Here is a 21,785-nt window from a genome sequence, read left to right as displayed (position 1 = left end):
AGGCCTTTTTCTAGGACTTTGGTTATCTTTCTGTTTGTATTTACTTACACTTTGAGTGGTAGAAATAAAAGTTAAGTTCTCTGAGGGCAAAGAACTATGGAGGGTTTTTTATGTTATTGAAACCTCAGTGAATTGCAGATAGGTGCTCCTTTCCATTGAATTTCACTGGAACAAATAATTTCTCACTTCTATTATGACAGAATGTGTGACTTCCCTCCATTCTTTTTTTTTCTTTATAAGCCCTTACCTTCCATCTTGGAATTAATACTAAGTATTTGTTCTGTGGCAGAAGAATGGTAAGGGTACAGCTAGAAAGTGTCTGAGGTCGGATTTGAACCCAGGACTTCCTGTCTCTAGACTTGGGTCTCTAGACCTTAGCTGACCCTACACACACACACACACACACACACACACACACACACAGAGACACACCACATTCTTCTTTAGTACATGTGGCCAATAAAAAAGTGGTTACCTCAAATTCCAGAACCAAAAGGCACACTCCACTTGTTGACCCAATTTCCATTTTAACAGAATAGAAAGTGGTCCATCAGAGTAATAAGGAAGGCATTTGTGATCAAATCCCATGAGCAGTTCTAAGTAATGGGTTATGTCTGGATCAGCAGAGATTCAAAGCACCCATACCCTCTTTCCTGGGTAGCACATTTTTGTCCAGAAAGTTTTAAAAGTGTCATATATCTATGATGCGCCTCAGTAGCAGAGTTTGTGATTTTTCCATACTCTGGTATAAAAAATAGCCAGCCCCTAACTGCTTGGATCAAAGCAGCTTTTGCGTTCTTTTTGCCCTCTTGTACTCTCTTATTTGGCATCAGTTACAACCACTTTGTCAAAATAGTGTTTCTAATAAGATGTCTCAGGAGTGTGGCAATGTCATGTGCTCCTTTTTTTCCCTACCCTTAATAACCACGGAGAGTTTTGATGAGGGTAAGCAGCCTTTTTTTCTCCCTGAAATGTTGGAAGTTTTCTGTTTTGTTTTGCTTTTTTTTTCATTTGAGGGACGTCATGGAATTCTTTTGGTCAGCAACACTAACCTCCAAAAGTATAAAAAAAATACATTTCAAATATGGACCAGCTGCCCAAATCATGGCGGCCAATTGTGGCCAAATGCCAATGGAATCCTGATCCAAGCAACTCATGGTTCCTCTTTCACTCAATTCCCATTGGGGCAGCTTTCTACTCTGTTCAGTCCCTGAAGGCAGAAGGAGAGAGCAAGAAATGGAGACAGAACTGAGAGGTGATTAAAGTAGGACTCTCTGAGTTAACGAATTGCTTCCTTTCTTCTCTGTGCCTTTAGTTTCAATATAATACCCATCCTTCAGCCAAAGTATCACACAAGTAATTGCCTGTTTTTAACACACACCTCTTTGTGCCTTGCTCACCTGGAAGATAATAGTGGTGTTGTCAAAGGTTGTCTACTGGGTTCTGTAGCTGCTGCAATAGATTTTTTTTTTTCCCTTTGCTCCGTTAGGGTGGGGCACGACAGCTTGCTGTTGCTCTTTTTAAACCCATATTTTGGCTCTTGCTCCCCCCATTTTCCCCTTCTTTCACATAACTCACATTTGTTTTACAGGATGATTTTAATTGCCTATGTAGTATTGGGCAGGATTGATTTATGACTGTTGCCCAAAGTTCAGCTTTTTTTTTTTAAGTGTTAGTTAATTAGTAGACAGCCTCCTCTATCTCCATCCTGTTTAGCTCAGGTGCTGTAAGTGGAGAAGAGAGTTTCATATTTCATCCTGCTGCCAATAGAAGAACTTCAAAAGTTTGGCGAAAGAATGGGAGTTGGGTGCTTTCCTGGATTCTGTGTTAACGATATGCTTACCTGAAACAGAAACTGTTTGAAATTTCCTCTTCTCAAGAAATTAATATTTTGAGCTTTCTTGTGGTTTGGCTTGTTTTGGTATTTAAACCAGTTAACCTCTTGTATTTTACTTTCTGTTGCTTAAGTGACTTTAGACGGTCCTGGTTCATTCGTGTGTGTGTGTGTGTGTGTGTGTGTATGTGTGTGTGTGTGTGTGTGTGTACGCACCATTCTTTGAAAGCAATTGTTGAAGGACTGAGTCACACGTGAAGTAGCTTGCAGTTGGATATGGGTCTGAGGTTATTCAGTGACTAATTTCTAAGGGGAGGAGAAATACTTATCATGGGGAGCCCGGCTTTCCGCATATTCCTGGGGCAACTTGACATAGGTGACTAAAGGAAACAAAATGGCCTTTTCTGGTTGGGAATATTCAAGCCGGGCAGTTTTTTAGCAGCTTTGCTTTTAGTTTTGTTGGGCTTTTTCTCTCCGCTTTCTTTTCTATGAAGAAGACTGTCTAAAAATACCCAAGTATGGAAATAAGGATTTAGATGAACTCAGCAAACAAAGGAACTGCGGAATTGGGAGTAGAGCCAATGTTGGTTTTCTCAACATTAGCTATGCAGGTGATTCCTTGAGTAAAAGTAAGTAGCTTTAATTGTAAAAGGCTAAAATGGCTGCACAAAGAATTTTCATTTTCGACCAGTTACTATGTTGTATACTACTATGTAGTGAGATACAGTAAGTTTACAAGTTACAGGCTTAAAAGGTTGGAGTTTGAAATATAATATCTCAATATTGTCATTTATGATCAGTAATATTTATACTTAGTTATTTGTTTTTTATATTTTAGTTCCTACTCATTTATTTTAGTTCAAGTTCTCAAAATTATCTTAAATATTTTTCATGTAAAAAAATACATCTTGGAAGTTGTCACTTGATTTTACCTCCCATATTTAATAGTTGATATTTGATTCATCTCGACCTCCTTTTAAGGCATGCATGGTATGTATTACGGATGTGAAGATACCTAAGTTTTAGTTCTCATCCCAGATTTTAAACTTATAATCATTTCCAGTACTCTAGGGATTAAGAAGGCAAACAGCTTGCTATATATAATTTATGAATATCGTAACCACTTCCAGTGGTAGGGAGAGACTTTGGAAGAAATGACTTTGTAAGATGTGAAGTACTGAAATCATGAGCGACAACAGAAAGCTTAGGCAGAGAAGAGAACCAAGGGAAACAAAGGAGAAAAACCTAGTGTGAGAAATAGTATTGTTCCACCCAAGCAGAGAAGGGACAGAGAGGAGGGAACTGAGCGCTTCCCTCCTCCATGATGAAAGTCACCTCTGCACTATTTTAACAAGGTATCTCTTGTCATTGGGATTCATTGGGATCTTTTTCTTTCTTGTAAATGTGTTGGTTTTATGTTTAGTTCACTGGATTCAGAGTGTTATAGCTGAAAGTAATGGACTAATATTCCAAAGAGCTTGGTTCCAATCTTGATTCTGACACTAGCTGTGTGATACATCTCTGATCCCCACTTTCTTCAAACTTATAAAGTTAATGAATTCGCTAGACTACATAGTTTCAGGGGTCTCTTCCAGCTCAAAACTCCTCTATTATCACTATATCTTGGCTCAATGTATGCAATAGTCTATACTGTCAATTCAAAAAAAGACAAGGAATTTTGCCAGGCAGTAGAGAGAATATACTGAGAAGTAAACATCATGTCAACGCTCCAGGAGCTCATAACTAAAAAGGAATTGCACACAAATTAGCTTAGTATAAAATTAGGTGGACTCTCAGATGCTAGGGTGTTGTGATGGAGGAAGAATGCAGAGGTTTAGGGATCAGCAAAGGCTTCATAAAGGTGGCATTATCTGGGCATAGCAGTGAAGGACTACAAGTAAAATTCTGCAGGAAGATAGAATAGGAAAGTGTATAGAACAACAATTACAATAGCTCTCATTTGCATGACATTGTTAAGATCATAATGTTCTTTTAGTGTTATTGTCCCTATTTTACAGAGAAGACATTTGTTGGTTTTTTTCTCCCCTCTTTCGTTTCCTCTGAAGAGGGATGTATAAAATAGACAGGTGTGGAAATAAGGATTTAGATGAACTCAACAAACAAAGGAACTATGGAATTGGGAGAAGAGACACTTGTTCATGGTCACACAAGAAATAAGGCAAGATTTAAGTCATGCCTTTGACACCTCCCAGGCCTGTGACCATGGGTTAGTTATTTAATCTTCTTCGACCAGTTTCCTAATTTGAAAAATATTTATAATAACACTTTATGGGTTCTGATTTTATGTAGCTGTTCTTTGGATCAAATGAAATAATGTATATATGACAGTTTGCAAACTTAAACACAGTATATGCAGGCTGGTATTTTTCCGGTTATTTGTCTGCCTGCCATATGAGTTAATACATTGCCAGTCCTCTGCGGGCAAGGGATGTGTCTTTTCATCCTTAGTATAGGCACTCAGATATTTGTTGAATTGTATTTAAAAGGTGAAGTTTTTGTTAAACATCAGAATAGTTTTCTCCGTGTGATATGTCATTCAAAATAAGGTGACAAATGACATCATTGCAACCGTTAGTCAGGTAAAAGTAAAAGGGGGGCCCTATATGGATCAGTAATTCTTTTGGAAAGACTGATGCAAAACACTGATATTCTCTAAGCTCCTTATGATGAAACTTGTCCAAGAATTACCTCCATAGGATTAGGACTTCTCTAAAAGGCTGAATATTTTTAGCACAGATTTTAGACTCTAAGCCTTGAAGAAACTCATGGTCAATCAACACCAGCCAACCCATCAACCAGTACTTATTTAACTGGGGCAGCTAGTGGATAGAGCAGCTGTGTGATGGATGAGACGGAGATGGAAGGGCCTGGAGCAGGGGTGCTTAGCTTCAGGGATCACGAATTCTCATTTTGAAATATCTTTATAGCTGCATTTCCATGTATTGGTTTCCTTTGAAATCCTGTTAATTTAAAAATAATATCCTGAGAAGGGGTCCATAGGCCCACTTATAATAATGTATGCCTGGCAAAGGGGTCCATGATCTGGAAAAATAGAAGGATCTTTGGACTGGAGAAAGGGAGACCAGTTTGTAGGCTATTGAAGTTGTTCTTTCATTTATTTAACAAGAATGTATTAAGTGCTCCCATGTGCTGGGTACTGAGGACTTTGAGACCAAAACAGAATGGTGCCTATCCCTCAAGGAATTTATATTTTTTTTAAGCATGCAATAAGTAAATATACATACACACATATACACACAAAGTAGTTTCTGGGGAGAAGACACTAGCCTTTTATATACAGGGAACACTTGAGTTGAACCTTAAAAGAAGCTTGGGATTCTATAACAGTGCAGCAGAGGAGAGAGGGTCTATGCAAAAGCAGAGGGACCAAAACCAGAATGCCACAGGAAAGAACAGCAAGAATTCCATTTTTGCAAAGATATATTATATGAAGGGGCATCAGGGTGGCATAGTAGATAAAGTGCCATGCCTAGAGTCAGGAAGTCCTGATTTCAAATATGGCCTTAGACACTTGTAGGCTATATGACCCTGGGTAAGTCATTTAAACTTGTTTGCTTCAGTTTCTTCATCAGTAAAATGAGCTGGAGAAAGAAATAGAAGACAATTACTGCTGTATCTTTGCCAAGAAAACTTTAAATGGTGTCACAGAGACAGAGAAGTGACTAAAAGAAAATCATGTGAATGGTAGTAATATCTAAAACTAAATCTAAAAAGGGCAGTTAGAGCCAAAATATGTACATCTTTAAATGCCGGACAGATATGTTTGTATTTTAGAGACAATAGGGAGGCACTGAAGCTTCATTAGCAAGTGAGTGACCTGGAAGATCTCAGGAGAATGGACTGGAGAAAGACAGGGACCAATGGGGAGGATGTCCTGAAGATGGAATTTCTAGGACTTGGCAACTGATTTTATGTGGTGGGAATGGTAAGGGTTATGAGGTATGTCCAAGGGAGGGAAGGACTGATGATGACTCTGAGATCGCAAAGCCGAGGGACTGGATGGATGTGGTGCCCTCCAAAGAAAAAAGAAAGTTATGAAGAACAGACGATTTGGCTGGGGCAGGGGGTTTGAAGATAATGAGTTCTGGTTTGAACTGTATTGTTTTTATATCTGTGGATTATCAGTTTGGAGATATCCAACAGTGGCACAGGAGGTTGGAGGTTATTGATCTATTGTTCATAAGTAAAGGTGTGTGAGTAGAGAGAATGAGCTATATGTGAGATCCTGTAGAAATGGAGCCAGTAAGACTTAGGAACATTCTGGATATTGTAGAGGGAGGGGGTGGGGGAAGAGTAGGGAGGAAAAGTATAGACTGAAACAGGACTCCATACCTGAGTGACAGTATAAATGATGATGCTGTCAGACCAAACAAGTTGTATTGGAGGAGGCATGGGTTTGGAAGGAAACATTAATGAGTTCTGTTTGGAACATGTTAACTTTGAGCTGCCACATGTTTGTTTAGTTGCTGTGTGTGAACCTAAGTTTCCTTTTTGTGGGCATTCTGGTTATGCAATCAATCATCATGTTATCGATGCATCATGGAAGTGTTGTCGCTCTCCTCTTTGGCTATGTTGAAAGACAATGATTGAGCCAGGTGGTATCCTTTTGAAACAACAGGCTATATTAAGTCACTCGTGATCCCAACAGATTGTGATAAGAACCATTCCAAAGAATTCCCTTAGTCATGAAATTACATATCTTAATGGAGACATTCACCCAGAGCATACTTGTTTCTTTCAAAGACTCCACAGGAGGCTTCACTAAGAGCATGCAGTCCAGCTGGAGTTTAGGTCACAATTTTTTACCTTCAAAAACAAATTCAGAGGAAGAAATTAACCTTTTCCTGGGTTGCTTTTTCAGTAAGCTGAGGCCAGAGTTAACCCATGCCCACAAGTGCCAGGAAAAAGATGAACTGAGAAAGAGAATTCTCAACTAACTCATGAGACTAAAGTGAACACTACTTTTGACAGTGGTACTTCCGGTTAGTTTTAAATAGTTAGAAGAAGAGCATTAGAAACTTGGATGAAAAAGCAAAGATATCCAATGATATCCAATCATTTCAATCATGTTCAACTTTTTTTGTGGCTCCATTTGTTGTTTTCTTGGCAAAGATACTGGAGTAGTTTGCCATTTCCTTTTCCAGCTCATTTTACAAATGGGGAGACTGAGACAAACAGGGTTGACTTGCCCAGGGACAATAGCTAGTAAGATTAAGTATGAAATCAGGTTGTCCTGACTCTAGGTCTAACGCGCTAACCACTGTACAATCTAGCTGCCAGATCCAATGGTACCTCTTGCTTCATAGAATAGATACACTTGAGCACAATATGTTCTATATAAGGTGAATATCAAATCTCTTTTGTTAGGGGAAGCTGAAGTAGATGACTTCAGCACACCATTCCCAACTTTCAGATGCTATGATTTTCTCTATTTCATCTTTAAATTGCATATATGTTCTGCTGGAATATAAATTGGTACTTAACTGAAAAATTATATTTTAAAATACAATTTTACATTTAATTTTTTATTTAAATGCTTTTATTATTTTTATTTTATTTATTTTAATTATTTTTTTATTTTAGTTAATTTATATTTAAATTTTCATTTTACATTTACATTTAAAAATACATTACCTTGGTAGCTACGTGGCTTGGGGAGTCAAGAAATCCTGAGTTTGAGTCTTCTCTCAGATAGCAACCCTATGCAAGTCCCTTCCTTTTCTTAGATTCACTTTGTTCATCTGCAAAATGATGAGATCATCCTAACATTTACCCCACAAGAATGTTATGAGACTCAAATGATATAATGGATGCAAAGTGCTATGAGAATATTTTAGAGCACTTTATACATATTATTTAGTATTATGTTAAAAACAGAAGTGGAAACTGAGGCAATTGGCAAAAAAAAATTGGGAGTAATTGAAAAGAGGTCCATTTGGAATGTGAAAGTGGAAAAGCTATCTAGCAATGAAGACTATCCAGATATAGACTCATGCTGCCCTTACCAAAGTATCTTTAAGAGAGAGCTGATGATGCCCATTTGAGGTAGAGACATCTGCTGTGCAGCTCACATGAACTGTGAGCTTTTTTTCATTTCTGACGGGTTGTGATCTGTGAAGTGCTTTACCTCTAGGATGGTAACGATCTCTAAGACTTCAGTAATTTGACTGCTTTTTTTCCCACCTGCTTCATAGTCTTCTAATAGTACTAACTATCCTTATTACTTTAGTCAATCTTCATATATCTTCTTTACCCATGTTCCTATATCTTTGGACAAGAGGAAAAGGCAACCAATGGAAATGTGTCGATCCTTATCAGACAACCCATCCCAATATCTGTCGGCTCTTGTAATTGTCCCACTAGTTATGTTCAGTATCTCACAGAGTAGGAGAATTTTTAGAGTCTATTATGTTTAACTTATTGTTGTTATTATTATTAGGATTATTATTAGGTCCCATGAATTCAGAAGGAGAGATTTGAATCCAGGTCTTCCCAACTTCAAGTTTAACACAGTCTATCTATCAGCACTGCTGCCCCTGAATTAACTGTTCTGCTGTCACCTTAATGATATATATATTTAATCGGTTACTGCTGTCTTTATTTGAGTCTCTTAGCTCATAAAATCAGTTGTCTTTGGGGCAATAACTGCTGATTACTGTTAGATAAATGTCATTTAGATAAAAGTCTGTTGCCATTTGATACAGAGTAATTTGGACCTTCCTTTGGAGATCTTGAGTCCTAGAGCTTGTAGGAAATTCAGAGGTCCTCCAGTCCAACCTTCTCATTTTACAGAGGAGAAAACTATGACTCGGGGAGTTTAACTAATTTTCCCAGGGTCACACAGGCCACATCTGAACCGGGCTCCCTCCTCGGAATCCAAAACCTTTTTTTTTCTTTTAACTTTTCCCTTCCTTCTTAGAATCAATATTGTGTCCTGGTTCCCAGGCAGAAGAATAGTAAAGGCTAGGCAAGGGGTCTTAAGTGACTTGCCTGGGATTATACATCTAGGACCCAGAATCTCCCTTCTCTAGGCATGGCTCCCAATCCACTGAGTCACCCAGCTGCCCTCTCCAAAGACTTTTCCTCTGCATCTTGGTGTAGGAGTTAAAACCCTGAAGGGAGAGTCAGACATAACTAGGTTTTGAATCCCATCCAAGACCCACATCAGTTGTATGAACCTGCACAGATACCCTATTTTTCCTATGCCTCACTTTCCTCATTTATAAAAAGCAGCATGATAATGGCACTCATTTCATGGAACTTTTATGTGGAGTAAATGAGACAATATATAAAAAGTGTTTTTAAACCTTACAGAGCTACATAAGTGCTAGCTGTTATTATCTCAGAAGCAGTAGGGACTTGAGAACAGGTTGAAGGTGGTAATATGGACCAACTCAATATATTGGTTTCTTTTTTGAGAGATTGCGTAAATCTGAAGTTCTTTGTGGTGAATTTCCATTAAGCACGGTTTGCATGTAATTCACGAAAGTGGGCATGCTCTGTAGTCTTTGGAGAAAGGGATTGCTTAGGGACATTACTCATTAAGATGACTTCTTTAAATGTGAATTGAGCTAGCAGTAAGGTTAGCCAGCCCCTGTTGTAAAGTTGATAGCATGAAGGCGATGACATTCAGAGAGTGGCCAGATGTTTAGGAGACAGTCAGAAACACAGGGAAGCCTAAATAACTTTGAGAAACTGAAGTCACCATCCACCTTTAGCCCAGCTTGTTCTCTTTACTCGTCTCACCTGTACTTTGAAGGTAATATAAGAATAGCTTTAGGGGATTGTGGGGGGCAAGAACTTGCAAGTGGTCTATAGATATTTGAATCATCCTTTCTCCATGAGAGCCCATCTTAGCTAAATTTACCTTCCAAAATATGGGCAATCTGATCTCCAGGTGAATAATCAAAGGATAGAGTACTTCTTTCTCCTGGAGTAACTGTCTTCTTGAGCCCTAAATTTCATATCCCAGTGTCAGATGGGCAAACCAGGTAATCACAAAGATAATTCTCTGGCAGCCAACTGCACTCCAAATAATGAAGGATAGAAACTTTATGGCTAAGGAGCCAACCTAGGCTGGACCTCAAAGGAACTGCTCTTCTCTCATCTCACTTCCACCTTTTATCTCAACTAGTTTATATTTAACCTGGAGCCAGGAAAGAATAATCATTATCCAGGTGTCTGCTTAAAGATACTGATATTACATCTGTAAGAACACCATAGATTTAAGGTAGCAAATGGCCTAGATACCCTTTAAATGATATCACCACCCCCCAAATTACTTAACCTACAAAAGTTCTATACTTTCTACCAATCATTCAGTGCATCAAATCATTTATTAAGGCCCTAACACTAGGGTTTGTTGTCCAGTCATTGAATCACTATTATAAAAATATGGCATCAGGTCCAAGGCACGTTTTCAAACACTTCAGACTCTTCATGACCCCATTTAGGGTTTTTTTTTGGCAAAGATATTGGAGTAGTTTGCCATTTCCTTCTTTGGCTCATTTGACAGATGGGAAATCTGAGGCAAATATTTAAGTGACTTGCCCAGAGTCACACAACTGTTAAATGTCTATAACTGGATTTGAACTTAGGAAGATGAATCTTTCTGACTCCACATCTGGCACTGTATCCACTGTGTCACCTAGCTGACCTAGCACTAGGATATAATTACAAATAATGAGACAACCCCGTACTCAAAAATAACTTACATTCTTTATATATATATATAATATATTAATTTAATATAGTTAATATTAATAATATATATTATATACATATATATATTTAAGACATATAGGGTTAAGTAACTTGCCCAGGGTCACACAGTGTGTGTTAATTTGAAATCAAATTTGAACCCAGGTCCTCCCAATTCCAAGCCTGGTAATCTATCCACTGTACTATCTAGCTGGCCCTAGAACTTACAGTCTATTTCAGGAAACAAGTACATACAGGATATTTCCAAAATCTTGATGGAGTTTTAAGCTTTAGCAGTTACACCTTGTGCATAAATAGCTACAGGATAAATATAAAGCAAATAAATACAAATATATACAAAGTAGTAGCAGATGGGGGGAATCATGAAAGGCTTCATGCAGAGAGCTGTGTTTTAAACTTCAGTCTGGCTCTAAGGAGAGAGGTTAGGGCTTAAGATGCTTAGCTTTGAGGGGCAGCTGGACCACACAGTGGATAAAACACAAGGACTGGAGGCAGGAAGACCTGGGTTCAAATCTGGACTTAGATACTTCCTAGCTGTATGATTATGGGCAAGTCACTTAACGCCCGTTGTCTAGCCATTATATCTCTTCTGTCTTGGAACAGATATTAAGACAAGGAAGAATTTCACAAAAACAGTAATAACAAGCAGTTTAGATTTGATGTGATCCACACTAAGATGTTAGTTAATGGAGAAAAAAGACATTAAGTGACTAAGATGACAGATGTTCAGTATATTTTAGAGTTCCTCATCTGGAGTTGTCTTCAAGGCCAGCCTCTAGCTACACGTGGAATTGTACTTCATTATACCTACACCCATTAAGAGGTTTGACTCCCTCTGACTTTTGGCTACTCTCCTAAATCATAAGTGTATTTTCAATGGCTGCAGATTTGCTCCCAAGGAAGACATAAAAAAAAAAATACCGCCAGCACTAAAGGAGGTTCCAAAAATATTCTCAGTAATAGTGACCTTTGCTGGATAAATGGCGGGCCTCTCCTAGCCATTGGACTAAACAGGAAGACCCTTGGTAAGAGGTATAGCCATCTCATTGTTTATGAAAATCCAAGTACTCTAAACCTCAGCACTTATTCCAGAATGTGTGATGTTTTTCTTTTGTTCTTGTTTAAATTGTAAAAATGATTTACATAATACCCATATTTACAGTTTTTCCCCATCTCCAAGCAAACCAAAAAGAACAATTCTTCACTCCCTCCCATCTGAGTTTCTCATGAAGGAATTAATAGTAAGCTTGCATTTTCAATGATTATTTCCTTTTTCTCATTCCTCTCACCTTTTTTTTTTGCCTTGGTTTACTATCAGCACTTCCTTGTCTGAACCTTTTGTGATTTTATGCTTCAGCACTTCTATCCTAGAGAGACTTCATGAGCCTTTGATTTTTCTTTCTGTGAGGAAGGACAATATCACAGCCAGTAATTTAGAAACCAAGTTCCCTTAGACCTTGCCCTTCTGTCTTAGAGTTGTTACGAAGACTGAAAAAGTAAGAGTTATTAAAAAAAAAAAAAAGACAGGGGTAGGGTACAGGTGGGTAACACAGTGGATAGAGTGCCAGGTCTGGAGTCAGGAGGACTTGAGTTCAAAGCTGGCCTCAGACACTTCCTAGCTGTGTGACCCTCCGAAGGTCATTTAATCCTATTTGCCTAGCCCTTGACCTCTGACTTAGAGTTGTTACTAGGATAGAAAGTAAATGTTATTAAAAACAAAATCAAATTTCTTTTCCCTCAAGGGAGATAAAGGTCACACTCTAAGGTGCTGGAGAATCTCCCATCTGCCTTGAATATACTCCCTGTCCACCCATTCAACAAAGCTAAAAGAGTATTGAGATTTTCTGAGGCCTAAGTGAATTATCCTTACCAGGAATGACTAGCCACTCCCTTAAAGTGGAAAGAATTCTGGCCTTAAAACTCAGACACTTTGAGTTCAGTTCCCAGATCTGTCACTTAATTACCTTTGTGCTTTTGGCAAAGTCTCTTAAGCCCTCTAGCCCTCCTTTTCCTCATCTATACCATGAAGAGGTTGGATTATGACAATGCATTCAGGGTAAGAAAGTCGGGGCTCAAATCCTGCCTCCACCTCTTAATACCCTTGTGTTTTGGAACAGTTCACTCTGTCTCTTGAAATCTCAGTTTCCTCATCTATAAAATAAAGAAATTGGACTCAGGGCCCCTAAAGGCCCTACCTGCTCTGTGTCTCTGGTCCAAATTAGATTAAATGGCATCCAAAGTCCCTTCTAGATGTAAACCGATGATCATCATACTTTCCAGAGGGTATGTAATGGAGCACCAATGTTACCAGTAAATCTATTGTTGGGGTTGAGTCATGTCCAAGCTTTCATGACCCCTGTTGGAGTTTTCTTGGAAAAAATACTGGAATGATTTGCTATTTCCTTTTACAGTTCATTTTATGTGAGGAAACTGAGATAGGGTTAAATGACTTGCCTAAGGTCACATAGTAAATAAGTACCTAAAAGCATTTGAGCAGATTTGAACTTATAAAAATGAGTCTTCCGGATTCTGACCTTGATATACTATCCATTTTGCCAGCTAGCTGCCCACTAAATCTGTTAGGAAATTGCTTTGTTACATCTCTGACTTTTCTGATCTTGACCTACCTACTACCCTATTCTCCAACTTACCAACTCCCCCATCCTCCCTCCTGTTCCTCAGTTCACTGCTACAGTAAGAAACCAAGACCAGTCTGTATTCTCTCTAATGTAGGCAACCTATCCCCCTGGGTGTATATGCATCTTGCTTTGGTTATGATGAGGATAAGGATAAGGATAGCTGAGAATTGCAAAGAGCTTTATTGCACTATATAAGGCAAAAAGCTTTATATCATCTCCTTAATTCTATAGCCACTGGCCACATAACCACAAGATGCTTAAAATTATCAGCTACCACTTTTCCTGTACTTCTTCCAGCCCTACTAAGACAGCCATAATTTTTAGTCTTACCCTCATTTCTGAATGTTAATTGGGTATCAGCTGCCCAGAAACCATAAGAAACCATATTCTGAGGTTAAATAATAATGAGAGGGGGCAGCTAGGTGGCTCAGTGGATTGAGAGCCAGATCTAAAGAAGGAAGATCTGGGCTTCAAATGTAGTCTCAGACATTTCTTAGTTATGTGACCCTCGGCAAGTCGCCTAGCCCTCACTTCTCTTCTGCCTGGGCACCAATACACAATGTTGATTCTAAGATATAAGGTAAGGGTTTACAAGATAATAATAATGATGATGATGATGATGATGGCTGGAGGGGTGGTATACTCTGATAATACCTACTACCTAAGGCTGGTGGATTGCTTGAGTTCAGGAGTTCTGAATGACAGTGAGCAGAGTCAACTGGGTGTCCTCACTGTCTGGTTCCAAAATGGTGTGCCCTGATGGAAATGGAGAGGGCCACAGTCAGGCTACCTAATGAGGGACAAACCGCTGACCCAAATCAAAACAGCGCAAAGCTTCCATGTGGATCAGCAGTGGATCATGCCTCTGAGGGAATACTTACACTGTGACCCTGACCAAGATAGAAAGAACCCAGTCTCCAAAAATATCTGAACAAAAAAACCTCCAAGAAACAAACAAACAAACAACAACAAAAAACTCCCCTTTATCTAGTGTTTCAAGCTTTGTTAAGCACTTTCCTCACAATAGATCTCTGAGATAGGTCTTGCAAATTTTACCATCCCTGTTTTATAAATAAGGAAACAGAGGCTCTAAGTAAGTTAGAGACTTGCCCAGGTTCATAGAGATACTAAGTTTCTGAGACAGATTTTGAACCCAAATCCCTTCACTTGGATACTGTAGCTCTAGCTCTTGGGTAGAGGAAATAGAAAGTAGCCAACATTAACTATTCATACAGAGCCAAGGAGATCTATTAAATTAACAAGCTCTGTGCTTTTGAGACCTTTCCAGTCTAACTTGGGCTCCCTCTTCAAGCTGATTATAATGAAATTCTATTTAAAGCCCTTCATCTTCCCAATTCACTGTACCACATGGTGAAGTTGGCCAGACATTGCCTGTTGGCTGAGACTGTCTTATTTGTATTTTGTGAACTCTTAAGCCTGCTTTGTTTATTGAAGCTGTCTGATGATGTCTTTTCTATCCACTGATCCCCACTTTGCCAAAGACTGAGAGAGAGGAGCATTTGTAATGAATCAATGCCTGCCTGTTGAAAAGACCCATAGATCCCCCGGCACTTTGGGATGAACCAATCTGTATTAATGTATGTGTTACCTCTACTCCCTACAGACACTAATTAAAGAGAAACAATGAATATCAGCTCATGTCCTAGCCCCCATGTACCTCTCCAGGGCATTTAACTGAGACCTCATTGCCTACAGCAAGGTGCCTTGAGGGTATATATGTTTCAGTATCAGGTTAGCACCTGGCTTTGGAGGACCACTTTTGTAATATAGGTTAGTTCCCTGGAGATTCCAAGCCACTTTGGGGGCAAGGACACAGCAGAAGTGAGGATTTGAGTTCATTCTAGTCTCCAGAGATGGGCTCAAAGTTGACTTGGAGTCAATCAATGACTCTGACTCTTTCTTTCAGGTCAGAGCCATAATTAGGAAAAAAAAAAAAGATCAGAGATGGAGACCCAGGAATCAAAATGGAAAGGCCACTAATAACCTCAGCAGGTAGATAAAACCAAACTTAACACCTAGTTAACAAGAATAATTAGTTAAAATAGGAAGCTGCCAAAAGGCCCTTCCTTCCTCTGGTAATTGCATAGCAGATCAAGGCTTGCAGAGTCCCCACACAGAATCCTCTGCAGAGACCTCAATGTCCCTTTGTCTCTTCCCCCCATCCCCAATTCAGTTCAGAACCCGTTTATCTTGACTTGCCCCAGAATTTTTTTAAAATTCTATTTTCTATTCCCTTATGTGTCTGCCATGTGTTGATAACTGGGCTGGAGGGTATAGGGAACAAAGTATTATAAGACATAGTTCTTGCTTCCAAATAATTTACAATCTTTTAAAAAAGTCAAACCATGTGCAGTTGGGAAATCCTATCACTCTATGCAGTTGTTGGTAAAGGGGCCAAAGCCTCTGCCCAGACAGCAGGCATAACAAGAACTAGTGAGAGGAGAGAGAGTTCAGACACTGATTCTGAACTCCACCCCCAGGCATTGGTATCTTAATCTGGGCTCCCCTGAAGAAGGTGGCCCCACCAGAGGATGCCAACAGTGAGCAAGTTTGATCATCAGATCCTTTAAATTTAGAAAGATGGTAGGTGAGCAGGCAAGCTGGCTGAAGGGCTTGGCAGCTGTCAAAACAAATGCTAACAAAAGCTTTCTCTAGCTGTTTACAGGTGTCAGGCATCCCTTGTGGGAACCCTTTAGCCCCAGGCTGCTATTTAGATTCCTGAGAAACTATTTTTTAAAGAAAATTATCCTGTCTGCTAATCAACAAAAATTAACAGCATAAAATTTTATAGAATAGGATTGATGATTAGAATTGGAAGAGATCTAATAAGCCATTTTAAAGAGGAGGAGACTGAATCTTAGAGAAATGGAGGAAGTTGCCCAAAGTTAGACATGGATAATATAGGACAGAGTTGGATAGTATAGGACAGAGTTGGCACCAGAATCTGAGTCCTCTGACTACAAACCAGGAGTTTGGCCACCTTACCTCTTAAAAACCAGAAGCATCAAGTTTTGGTTTTTTTAACTTGTTTAAAAACGTTCATGTTAACTTTTAACTGAATGATCATGAAAATTTCCTTTTTGTTTTTGTGTACCCTTCTGATCTTTTTTTTGTATGATTTCCCCAGGTTTTGTTTCTATTTTTTTTTTCAGAAAGTACCTATTGTTCTTATCTTCCTTTCTTCATTCTTTAACACTTAGTAAAGTTTTTTCTATATTTATATTCTCTCCATTTGTCATATGAGTGGTAATCTTCCATGACACACCCTGCTTGTTCAACTGTTCCCCAGTCAGTGAGCAGATGGGTGATTTCCCATTTTGTTTTGGTTTTTTTCCTATTTAGAATAACATTGCTGTGCTTCTTTTGTCCAGATAGAAAATCCTCAGGATTCTAGTGGTAAGAGCACAAGATCAAACAGTATGTACAACTTTAGAGCTTCTGTGGTTTTGTACCTTCTTAGTTTTGATTGTAATTTTTCAGGGAGCAAAGGTTGGTTCTGGACCAATGGTTTCTTTGATTGTAGGAAACTTTAGTGAACAAATCTTTTCCTGTACCAATGCAGATGGGACCCTGTCTTGGTAATGTAGAATCTTGGTTTCTTGGGGCACCAAGAGTTTTAATTATCTGCCCATTGTCAAATAGCCAGTATGCAAGAGAGGCTTCAACTTAAGTCTTCCTGAATCCTAGGTTGGTGGTCTCTCTACTATGGCACACCGTAGCAATATAGTACCAGTTTCTTACCAAAAAGATGGTAACAAGTCACAGTTCCATCAGTAGGGTCAATTTTCCTAAGATCTGACCACCACTGGTTGTATTTAGTCATTTAAAAAAATCTTTGCCAATTTTATGGATATAGATATTTACTAGCAGTGTCACTTGGGGCAAGTCACTTAACAGTTTGTCATAATTCCCTCTTCTTTAAAATGAAATAGAGAAGGAAATAGCAAACCTTCTCAGGACCTTTGCCAAGAAAATCCCAAAGGGGGTCATGGAGTGAAGTAACTGAACAACAACATCAAGGTGATATTCCTAAAATGTTTTAACCCAGAAACTTTTTTGGATCCTTGAACCTAAGGGCAAAGTGATTCTTTGCATTCCCCTTGCTTCCAGGACTTCAGAGATTATCTAGTCCAAATCCTTCATTGTATGGATGAGTAAACTAGAGTTCAGGGAAATTATTTTTGATAGAGGTTTTTCTTACAACAACCATGTTATTGATAGTCAAGTCAACGCAGTTATTAAGCACCTACTATGTGCCAGGTACTAGTTGGGTGCTGAAGTACTTGGGCTATAAAGAAAAGCAAAATAGTCCCTCTTCTCAAGGTGGAAATCCCATGCAATCTACTGAATACAAGCAAACTTTAGGAATCCCACATTTTGGGATTGTAAAAATTAAAATTTAATCTCAATAATAAAAATTATATATTTTAAGGGATTTATTAATGATCATTAGAAATCAAGGAATAAAAAGGATACAAAATAGAGACCATGTGACCATGGCTGATCAGCCAGTTCAAACTCCCACCTTACTGCCACTAATGCTGTCATCAAGCCAAAGAGGCCCAAGAGGACTGCCTGCTCACTAATATCCTCTGTCTACAGGAAGTACATAATGACAGGAAGTCAGTGGGCTCCCAGGAAATGTAGTTCTTTTTTAGGGTAACAGATTTTCAATTACATAGGATTAGGGATGAGAAAATCCACTTAAAAATTTTTGGCCTCCCCTTCATGACAGAGAAGAACGCTTTCTTTTATGCAGTGTTAATAGTACCTTATTGTAAATTTTGGAGTAACTATGAATTTTTGAGTTTCTAAACTTTTTGTCATTTGCTCACCTTCACATGTCAACTGAAGTTTCCACAAAACTCCCAAAACATTTTCATTTTTTTATGATGACCCACAGTATTATCAAAATCATGATGGGAACAATCAAGATATGGAAGGGATAACTGTATATACAGGATAAATGAGAGGAATCTCAAAGGAAAGACATTAGCAAGAATTAAAGTGAATTGGGAAAAGTATCTAGTAGAAGATGAGATTATACTTGAGACCTGAAAGACACTTTGAAATGAACATTTCCAAAAACCAGACTCAGCTCACTCTACTTTTCCTCTTCTGTTTTGTCTGGTGTCAACTCTTCCCCAACAGGATACCCTTGATATCCCCTATACTACCCTCCCCCTTTCTGCTTCATTTTTTGTTATCTCCCCCTTTAACTTGTATGCTCCTTGAGAACAGGGATGGGCCTTCTTTTTATTAATTGTATCTCTGGCATTTAGCATAGTGTCTGACTCATAGTAGGTATTGGAAAATGTTTATTGCATCTTTAAACTTTATTTTTCCCTCATATTTTTTGTTTTCCTTTTTTCCACTGTGGATCTCAATTATATTTTACTAGCTGCCCTTCTCAGTTCCTGGCTATTGGGAATTCACCCTGTTTCTCCCCTTGATTATACAAAACTCTTCCTCTATCTCTGAAAATAATGCAAACTTTTGTGGTAAACTAAAGCTGTCCATCAGTCAAGAAAGAGCTTAAGGTAGCCCAGAGACGTTATGACAGCGCCTGCTTCTAATTATCAGACTCAATCAGAGAGTCTCCAGTGACCTTTCCCAATTTCTGTGTTTTGACCAAAATGGAAAGTATCAAATGTTCTTCTTCGGGATGATTTTGTGCTTTCTATTATCTTCCTTGGTAAACCACACAGTGGGTTGTGGTTATGATTTCTTTTCCTCCTGTTCTTATTAACTGAATCCTTCATGTCTTTCCTCTTTTAAAAACATAGTCTATAGTTGGGACCTGAGAGAGTCCCCATTCCTCTCCAGTTACTCTTCATCTTTTGGAAAGCAGGGGCCACATTTTACTTTTTTTAAAAGATATATACTTGTGGTTGATCAATTGATTTGATTTTCTAATCTGTTTATCCATTCATCAGACATTCTAGCAACAGTATTTGTGATACGCCTACTATACACCTATCCTTGTCCTAGAGCCTTGGGGGTATATGGAAAAATTGTTGTCCTTAGGCTTAAGATTAAGATTGGATTTCATTTCTTTCTCCTGGGCTTGAAGAGGCCCCTTTTTTTTTCTATCACTTAATGTAAATTGTTAGCAAGTTCATGTGAATGTTAATGGGGAATATAAACTTTTATCTCATTTTTTTACTTTATTCCTCCTTTCCAAACTATTTGGTGAATTTGATGAATTTGGAAAAACTTTACTTTTCCCCCTAACATTAATGTACCAGAATCAGATAGCCCTAAAAGCAATGGGGAAAAGCCTGGTGTGTGAAATATCTCATTGGGAGTGTGAATTTCAAAATGTTGTTGCCAGGGTAACTGCATCCTCCCCTCCCCCCCAGAGTCCCAATGTCCCTCCTTCCTGCTTCCTGGTGTGGGATTGGTCTTGAATGGTCTTGAATAGACCAATCCCATGCTGGGGGAGGGACCATGTCCCCTACTTCCTGGCATGGGAATCTGTCTTGAATTGGACCAATCTCGTTCTGGGGAGGGGCCACGCCCCCCTTACTTCCGGGAACGGGATTGGTCTATATAAGGACCAATTCCACAACTAGGAAGGTGGGCTTGCTCTCTTGAATGTGGGTGGTGAATAGGGTTAGTAGAAGTGAAAGTGTTAGTTAATTTGGGGGGCGTGGGGGGGACTCTGGCTGCTTTAGGTTTCAGTAAAGTTTTAGAAAGATCAGAGAGAGAGAGGAGTTTTCTTTTTAGCATTTCTTCAGTGACCTATCGCCAAAAGAGATTTGAATATCATCTTATTACCAAAATGGCATTAGAGATCATTCAGGAAATGTCCAAAGACCAATGAGAGTCGTCTGGTCATATAATACAAGCCAGAAACACTAGCTAGATATCCACACAAAGATCTAGGCAAAGGCCTCCAATAGCCTTCAAAGAATTTGGATGTATAAAAACAAGAATTGCTCAGGATGAAATGATGTGGTTGAGCTTCATTCTTTTACCAGTGAAATGGTCAAAGAAACTAAAACATTCAAATTTAATTAACAGAGCCCCCTTTCTCATAGATTATTGAGCAATACTATAGCAATATAGTTTCAACATTAAAATAAATCTGTAGAGGTGAATATTAAAGAAGGTGCTTCTTTTGTCTTTTCAGATGCAGAGAGAAATTGCTTATGCAAGAGGAGATGGTCCTGGGGCCTCTCGCCCAGGATCCACAGCTCATCCATCCCATTCAATTCCAAATTCACCACCCTCTACTCCCATACCACATTCTATGCCTCCTTCCCCATCCAGAATCCCTTATGGGGGTGCTCGTACAATGGTCGTTCCTGGCAATGCCACTATCCCCAGAGACAGACTCTCCAGCATGCCAGTTTCAAGATCCATCTCCCCAAGCCCAAGCGCCATTTTGGAAAGAAGAGATGTAAAGCCAGATGAAGACCTAAGCAGCAAGACCATTGCCCTGTACAGAAATGAAGGTCTATATGCTGACCCATTCCTTTTCCATGAGGGACGAATGAGCATAGCTTCTTCACATGGCGGACATCCCCTCGATGTCCCAGATCATGTCATTGCCTATCACCGCACAGCAATTCGTTCTGCGAGTGCTTACTGTAACCCCACTCTACAAGAAATGCATTTGGAGCAGTCACTATACAGACAGAAATCAAGGAAGTATCCAGATAGCCATTTGCCTACCTTGGGCCCCAAAACACCACCAGCTTCTCCCCATCGAGTTGCTGACATCAGAATGATCGATATGATCCCTCATCATAATGTCCACATACCACCTCATGCGATGCAGTCGGACCGGGCATCTCCTAGCCGCCAGTCATTTAAAAAGGATCTGGGAACCACAGTGTATATAGAAAAGTCACGAAACCCTCCTGTATTATCAGGCATGGTGGACATGGGCCCAGCACTGACAGAGAAGCAAATTTTTGGCTATAGCACCATGACGTCACCCAAAGATAAAGAGACAAGGTAAGCACGGGAAAACATAAGGTGATGGGGTAAAGGTATGTGCTTGCAAATTTTGCTAGCACCATCTTAGGACAAGAATTTGAGTCTTAGACCTACGTAGTCATGAAGAGGCGAGTGTGCCCCAAAATGTTTAGCTATACAGAGGCTGCTTAACTGGATATTGTATATTGATTATTAGTGTAAACTTAAGTTTGGGAAAATTGCATAATTAACCAAAGGCTGACCCTATGATGACTGTGGTAAATCAGAAGATAAGAATCTAATATCTGCCATTAGGTCATAGGGAGAAGAGTCTAGTGTATCTCAGCAGAAAGACTTTGAAATGGTGATTTCTGTTTTTCCCATTATAGAATTTTATTTTTTTTCTCATAAGGGTTTGAGGAAATGGAAAAAAAAATCTGTCACTGTCTATCTTCTTGGGTGTAAAACACAAATTTGCATGAAAACAGAATGTTTCCGTTTTAAGTACTCATTAGGGAATGCTGCTGAAATCAGCAAAATGCTTCCACTGAATGAGAGCAATTTGGTTTTGTGTGTGTTTAATATTCTCTGCAACTTAGGTA

General features: G+C 39.0%; 1 protein-coding gene across 24 annotated transcripts in view; it reads left to right on the top strand.

The window, feature by feature from the left end:
- Window positions 1-21,785, top strand: part of KIAA1217 (KIAA1217 ortholog) — a 1,016,332-nt gene that overhangs the window by 902,930 nt on the left and 91,617 nt on the right. For 23 of the 24 annotated variants that reach the window (XM_056800101.1, XM_056800103.1, XM_056800095.1 and 20 more), the window contains one exon: window positions 20,393-21,222. In XM_056800101.1, coding sequence (XP_056656079.1) covers window positions 20,393-21,222 — 830 coding nt within the window. Of the gene's footprint in view, window positions 1-1,628; window positions 2,464-20,392; window positions 21,223-21,785 lie in introns of those variants that run through there. The other variant, XM_056800109.1, reaches the window with a different exon arrangement.

Source organism: Monodelphis domestica, chromosome 5, assembly GCF_027887165.1.
Source record: "Monodelphis domestica isolate mMonDom1 chromosome 5, mMonDom1.pri, whole genome shotgun sequence".
NCBI classification, from domain to species: Eukaryota; Metazoa; Chordata; class Mammalia; order Didelphimorphia; family Didelphidae; genus Monodelphis; species Monodelphis domestica.
This window is presented reverse-complemented; position numbering and strand designations above follow the sequence as displayed.